Below are 7,650 nucleotides of genomic sequence, written 5' to 3' on the forward strand. Positions count from 1 at the left end.
TAAACCATGAGAAAGTTAAGCGATGTTTACATGCTTGTCAATCCGCGGTCTTACTTTCCTTGTGGAATTATTATTTACAGTTGCTCACCGGCGCCTTAAGTGGCAATGATAGCAGATCCGTCATTTCCAGTGGGCCGAGGAGGAGAGAAAGGAGAGGGAGAGAGGAAAATTAATTAACTACATTTTATTGTAATGACGTTTGAGATAAAAATTTTTTCGAACATAAGCCAGCTTTCATCTTTAAAACAAACAAAGTCCCGCGTCAATCGTTATAGACGACACATAAATAATGTCTTAAATATTTTTCACGAATGCGCGCCTTCCATAGCAATCGAGCCCTTCGAAACCTTAGGCTACCGTGAGCTACTGGGATGAGCTGTGACGTCACAAAATCCATTCGTCCTTCGATCGGTGCCCTAAAATTCGCGAAATACAAAAGCGACGCGTCTTCTTGGTAGGTCTCTTGGCCATTCGGGAAAAGCGAGCACTTTAAAAGGCTCTTGACTTTTTCTGGGCAACCGCGTGACCGCGCTTCGTCTCTCCTCGTTACATATTCACTCATTAGCCCGGAATATCCTTATAATAATAATCCTTGGCGGGGCTACCTTACGTATTTATTCCGCGCGTAGCGCACTGCCGTACAACCGTACATAACGCGCGTGTATAAGTACATGGTCGATGTGGTGCGCGCGGCGTTGAGATGGGAGGGGGAAGCGAGAGTGCATGAGTGAGTGCGTGTGCGTGAGATAGATATATATATATATATATATATATAGAGAGAGAGAGAGAGAGAGAGAGAGAGAGAGAGAGAGAGAGAGAGAGATGGTGCTGGGCGTCGCGGGCGTGCATAATTTGATTATGGCGCACGGTGGCCTTCTGCGCATCCTTTCATATTTATGACCCTCCGCAGGTGCTAATTTTTATTGCTTCCCTCGCAGTTTTGCTTTTGCAATAAAAACAGACGAGCCAGCATTTTCGGATTTTGAGTAAGCTCTGCGCTTTTTTCTCTTACTACTTTCAACTCCGTGGCATGCAGATTACGTTTACTTAATATGCACATATTTACTTGGGATACGCTTAAGCATTCAAATTTTTTAATATCGTTGGCATCGCGCGCCCACGGTTTCTACGTTGCGCCCATTCTCAAGAAAATTACTCATCGCACATTTCAAATAAATTCGTTCCATCGGGACTTTGTTCCTTTTTTGCCGTCACTGGGTACGTTAAATAAAGTATACACGCCTCGATTAGAACCGTGTCAGTGGACGAAGAAAAAGAAAAAAAAAGAAGAAGTTATAAATGTAAAGCCATAATGATGATAACAGTAAGTAAGTACTCATAAGTATTCATAAGACGAATAAGGATTGATTTTTTATACGAAGGATGTCTTCATTAATGCGATAGGGCGTTATTGCGAGATGTAAGAAATTTTCGAAATTAATATTGGAGATTATTTTTTTTTTTTTTTTTTTTTTTTTTTTTTTTTTTTGTAACCCGATTGAATTAATTAATAATAATTTTAAAGGGAAAAGTTAATAATGTGCAGATTTGGTTTGAGGGAATCCGTCAGCGACTAGAATTTTATAAATAACAGATCTGGAGCTTGAAGTGCGCCGTAAAATATACAAATTAGCGGGAATGTGTGGTTGGTTCGTTAAATCAATCGCAGAGCCAATTAGCAACAAATTATTGACGGTAAGTAATTGTAATTAAATTTATATCCTATTTCACAGCCAAATAATGACATTGTACTCGTAGAGATTTTGAAATAAACCTTATTTATTAGCAAAGTGCGAGAAAATATCGTAGATTAATAATGAGGTGAAAATCAATTAATGAATTAATTAATTAATGTAATTGTTAATTACAATTTTTGTTGTTGTTGTTGTTGTTGTTGTTGTTGTTGTAATTTTGTTCTTTTGAATAATTCAACACAGTATTATTTCAATGCTATGACTTATTGACGACATAGCTAAAGATGTAAAACACTTGTGCTGAAATAACAAATGAATAATATGAAGGTAGGACAGGCGTATTAAAAATTTAAATTATCGTATGCTCCGGAATTTCTTTAGCTCAGAGCCTATAGTCAATGTTCGAAGATTCATGCATAATAAAAGTTTACGTTTACAATTTCAATATAGAATTGAATATCGTCGATATTGCACAGTCCGAGGGCAAATCTAGCGTTGAAAGCGGCTTTCCTCTTTCATTTCATTTCATTTGCGTTTCTATTCGCAGTTAGTGCAGTGGAGTCGAGTGTTGAATTTCGAGTTGGATTTGACTCTGGTTGTTATCGAGTTTTCGCAAACATGAATGACTTCAACAGTGCTTACTGGAAATTGACGAAATTTCTGCAAAACTTTATTGGCGTCTGGCCTTATTCTAGCAATTCTAATGATAAATTTAAGCGTATTATGATATATATGGCTATGTATTCGTTAGCAGTTCCCGTAGTGAGTATTTGAACTTTTTTTTTTTTTTAGAATTGTGAAGTACGAGTGCTAAGCCATTACGTAATACCAAATTTTCCTGCAATTATTTTATGAAGAAAAAAATATATTAATATGTTCGTACAGGTTTTAAAGCTCATTGAAGAAGTCGAGTCGCACATTGACATTGTTATTGAAAATGTATTTGGTGAACTTTATATTCTGATTGTCCTCATGAAATATACTATGTGCATAATAAATAGTAATAAGGTAATTTTTATATTCATCTCATGTTGTTCGTATTATAGATAAACGTGAAAAATTCACCTTCCCTCTTTCTTAAAAAATTACTTAACACTTATTTTCTCCTACCTCAATCCAGTCTCATGTATTGTAGTGTTAATAATGCTCGTTTTTTTTTTTTTTTTTTTTTTTTTTTTTTTTTTCTATTCTTCAAAACTATTTTTAGCTTAAGAAAATTTATAAATTAATTCGAAAACATTGGACGATGACAACTGACAATGAGGAGTTACATATCCTGAAGAAATTTGCTAATGTTGGCCGACTTCTATCGATTACATATGCAGGTAAACTGAAAATTTCCATATTTAATCATAATAAATATTATAAATGCTGTAGAATAAATTATTTTATAATTGATTACCTTTTGAAAAGATAATTATATACGACACTATTAATATCAGCAAGATTTTAATTTTGTTAGCCAATATTATTGACTTTATTGCCAAGTCTTGGATAAGAACAATACATTTCTAAAAGAACAATGTCTTTATTTTGGGCAAATATTATAAAATAATTTATAAAATTTATTATCGGGATAGTCTGTAATTGTATTCATACAAAAGTTTAATTGATATTAGAATACTATTTAAAAGAAGAAAAATATACGTTTATAATATTAAAGCAAATATACAACAACAAAAAATTTACATTTTAATTATATATAATAATGATTACGTAATTTCAATAATCATATTTTGCAAAATACCAATATATATAAAAAGAAACGTTACAGTGTTCTACTTAGACTATTTGATAGAAATAAATTCATTGAACATAGGCCTAATGGAAAGACTTTGCAATAATAGTAATCGTACATTATAAATAAACAATTTTTATTAATAAAATTAAAGGGTATCCATTATTAAATTATATTTATTTTCACAACAAATGTCTTAACTATTTAATTTGTTTATCTTTTGAATCTTTTACATATATATATATATATATATATATATATATAATTAGATTGAAGTTAAAATGTTTAAATATCAATTATATCAAAGGATCAAAGTTTTTTGTTTCAGCGTCGGTGGTAGTTTCGTTATTATGCCATTAATTTATCCGTTGTTAAATTATATTTCGCCGTTGGAAAATACTACTAGGCCCTTACAGCTTCCTATTTATGTCCAATATTATATTGATCCACAAAAATATTATGCTCTATTGATGATTAAAATATGTGTAACGTCTATGTTTAGCGTCGTAGTGTGCATTGCTCATGACACAGCATACATAATGTGTATATATCATACATTCAGCTTATTTGAAATAGTAATGTAAGTATAAAACAAATTTTCATTCCATTACACACAGCTTGAATGTTTGATAGAACCGAATGATCTTAGTAAAAATAAAACGTTAATTAAAGCTATCGTTCACAGTCAATTTCAAGTTAAAAAATGCTATTCATTACGTAAATTATTAATAAGCTCGTTAAAAGAAATATACAAAGATGTATGAAATAGTTAAAAAAAAAAAAAGTATTAATTTTCTATTTAAGTAAAGTAGTTGTTACCCGTATAAGTAATTAACTAAAAAATATAAATAATGCAAGAATATAAAACGGTAATATGTTATTTTAATAAATTGACTCATATTATATTACTAACAATGCAGTTGCTTAGTTACCTTACCATTGGAGAATAGATAACAAAGTCTTATCGTATCGTAAGATAAATTAATTTTAATAATCGCACTTGAGTATGTTTAATGCTTCTGATCTTACTGATATGCTTTCTCAACAAATTACAACTTATAATTAGAATAAAATTTTAACTTAATTTGAATTTATTAAAATTCATAAAATTTAACGTGTAATAATAAGAAAGTGAAAACTTCAAAATAGCTTTTCCTTAAAAGCTTATTAGAAAAAAGATATATATTCAAAAGAGGGAATGGAAAATTCTTTGTATAAAAGAAAATAATTAAAATTATCATTTATACATTATCTATTGTACATAAAAAATCGACGGTGATAAGTTTTGTGCGTTAGTGCTAAGTATTGAAATGAAATATTAACAAAAACATCTACATATGTTTATATAAAATTTACTTTTAAAGCGAAATTTATTACGAAATCTTCGATATTATTAAACTATTTGAATGTATTTATATTTCTTAAATTGCCGATTTACATGTTAATAGACCCTACTAATTATTATCAGCTGAGATCAGAGAAAGACAATTCATATTTATAATAATTTTTTAATGCCCAGGTAATGTGTATAAATTTTTATTCTGCGCATATAAAATTTTAGTACTTTCGTCGATGGCTTATTTAATTTGCTTTTTGAAATAATATTTATAAATGCAATAGTAACATTTACGATTATACTAAAATATACTGGATAATATTGAGTCATTTTTCGGAAAACAGTAAGGCCACATGTCATTTAGTATAAAAGAATTTCAAATTCAAAATATTTAAAGGATCATCCATTATATAGAGTTGCGAATGTATTAGAATAGCAGGTATCCTAATACCAGCGATTCAAACATTCCTTTTCTCCTCCCTTTTCCAGCAATATAATTTTTACTATCCTCACAAATAAAATCCTATACAAAGGATTGTTCCTTTGTGTCAGAAATTTGTGATCTTTGAATCTTCATCTTGGATATTCAAGGTGCAGTTATAAAACATTCTTGCCGATTCTTTAGAAAATATTTCATTAAGCCATTATTAGTATAATAAAGTATTATATTGAGGTAAAAATAAATTGATAATATCGATTAACGTAGAAATTTTCATATTATGTTCAAATTCCAACAATCTCACATACGCATTCATTTCTAATTCACAAATCTTCTTTATACTATTATAAAGGGCAATAATAATAATTCACTTGGTTTTTTTCTCAGCATGTGGATAGAAGAGTCACATGCCGAAAGGCAATATTAATTACTTCGACATACTAATATTCGAGAATATTCCTATGAATGCTAATAATAATATTGTTAAATAACTATATAAATAAATTTATTATAACAGTTTACGGCTACAAAGGCTTGCGGACATGTGTTACGATATCGAAACGTCTAAGCATTCCATAAACTTTGATTATAAAGTATACCATCGTATTATCAAATCAATTGATCTGCATCAATCAATCATAGAGTAAGGCAAATATTTAAATTCCTTGAAGAATTAATAATTTAATTTTATAATTTTATACAATAATATATATTTACCAATAGGAATATTCAATGCATTGAAAAGGCATTTACTATAAATTTGTTTATCACGGTTATTGCAAATACAGCCGCCACAGGAGGTGGACTTTTTGTAGTAATGAAAATAATTAATTTTTTGTTTTTTTTTTTTCTTCAAATTATACCGATTACACTACACGTCGTATTATATTATTTATAATCATGAATTATATATATAAAAAATAAAAAAAAATAAATACATTAATTTAAACGTATAAATTGCACAGGTTTTTATGAAATTATCATCCCCAATAGATCTGGTCAGATATGGATTGTTTGTAACAGTTATAAGTGTCCACAAATACTTTATGTTCTTACCAGGTCAAACGATTATAAATTACAGCCTCCTCGTATTTAGACTTTGGTAATAAAAATAATTTGAAATTTATTGAAATTATTGTGTACGCCTTAACGCGCCATTAGATCTATAATAATTAATTTCTGCAATATATTTGTTTAGTTACGCCTGTAGGTGGTATAATTTCTCACTAAAATGTAAAATATTGATACAAATTATGATGGCTAGAAGTCAGCAGCCATGCTATCTAACGGGTGGGAAAGTATTCATTCTATGTTTGGAAACATATTCAGCAGTACGATAACGTTCAAATGTTGCTATTGCATATTCAATGTTTTTACAAATGAGCTGACAATTTAATTATATCTTTATCGTTTTAGCTGATGAAGAAAGGCATATCATTTTTCACTATATTTGTTAGCATCCAAAAAAAATAATAAAATCAACCATATGCCTAACTTGTGGATCGCACGATGATCTTCTATCATACTCTTTATGTATATTAAACCAATAAATAAACTAAAAATTTTTCTGTTTTTCCGAATACTTTCATTTAAAATGCCCAGCGACTAATTAATATGAAACCATATGGCCATTAATTATTTATATATGACAATTGCAATAGACGATGATAGAATTTTTAAATAAAATGTGTTATACAAATAATTCTTTTCACCAGCATCGATTATATATGCATATAGAATGTGTTAAAATTCCAGAATAACACTTGCACGCACAGTTTCAATGATATATTACGAGTAAACTGAGAAATTACTCTAAATTTCATCCGATTAAAATTAAATGATATGAATTTCAATTGAAATAATACGTTCATCGTTAAAAAGGAGGCAGACAGCGCATGATAATTTGAAATGATGACGAAACGAAGGTAACAAATGACAGTTTGCAGGGAAATAATTTAAATGTATGCATTATTAGGAGAATTCTAGCTCAAGAATTCTTCAATTTTCTAATGTACATTATCCCAATATCCACTCACTAATGCTTTGGCATGTTATATATTACATCAATTAAGCAATACAATGTTAACATACGTGTGATATGTTTTTAAAACAGGTTTGTAGAATGCATATGAACATAAAATATTAAATACATAATTTGATTTATATCAAGGCTCTTTTATCAAAGCATCGTGTAGAGGAGAAACCGATTGCGCCTTGAATATAAAATATTTTATTCTTATCCATCGACCATCCGTCATTATAATTATAAGTTATAACGTTCAATTAGTTGCTCCATCGTTTCATTTGAAAGGATAATTCTATTAATTTTATTTACAGATCTACGACTTAATTCGAACGAACATCTTTGGCTTAATAAAGGGCACGAAAAATTCTCATACAAAAATTATATTCACATTTATCTATTTAAAAAAGCCTGCCTATC

The 7,650-nt window shown here is 29.5% G+C and overlaps 1 protein-coding gene across 1 annotated transcript; it reads left to right on the forward strand.

Moving 5' to 3' along the window:
* The first annotated feature begins 2,262 nt into the window (after positions 1 to 2,262).
* LOC105369042 (odorant receptor 13a-like) lies at positions 2,263 to 6,680 on the forward strand. The gene is made up of 9 exons (XM_011508283.1): positions 2,263 to 2,456; positions 2,580 to 2,702; positions 2,908 to 3,019; positions 3,748 to 4,012; positions 5,725 to 5,850; positions 5,931 to 6,021; positions 6,173 to 6,309; positions 6,406 to 6,538; positions 6,624 to 6,680. The coding sequence occupies exons 1-9, from the start codon at positions 2,313 to 2,315 to the stop codon at positions 6,678 to 6,680; spliced, it is 1,188 nt and encodes a 395-aa protein (XP_011506585.1). The 5' UTR covers positions 2,263 to 2,312.
* The last annotated feature ends 970 nt before the right edge of the window (positions 6,681 to 7,650 follow it).

The sequence above is a fragment of the Ceratosolen solmsi genome, unplaced genomic scaffold (assembly GCF_000503995.2).
Source record: "Ceratosolen solmsi marchali unplaced genomic scaffold, CerSol_1.0 scaffold1, whole genome shotgun sequence".
NCBI lineage: Eukaryota > Metazoa > Arthropoda > Insecta > Hymenoptera > Agaonidae > Ceratosolen > Ceratosolen solmsi.

Coding starts and splice junctions, on each gene's coding strand:
- LOC105369042 (XM_011508283.1), top strand. CDS start 2,313: ATGAATGACTTCAACAGTGCTTACTGGAAATTGACGAAATTTCTGCAA. Junction 3,020..3,747: donor TCTATCGATTACATATGCAG/GTAAACTGAAAA, acceptor AAAGGATCAAAG/TTTTTTGTTTCAGCGTCGGT. Junction 6,310..6,405: donor CTCCTCGTATTTAGACTTTG/GTAATAAAAATA, acceptor ATATTTGTTTAG/TTACGCCTGTAGGTGGTATA.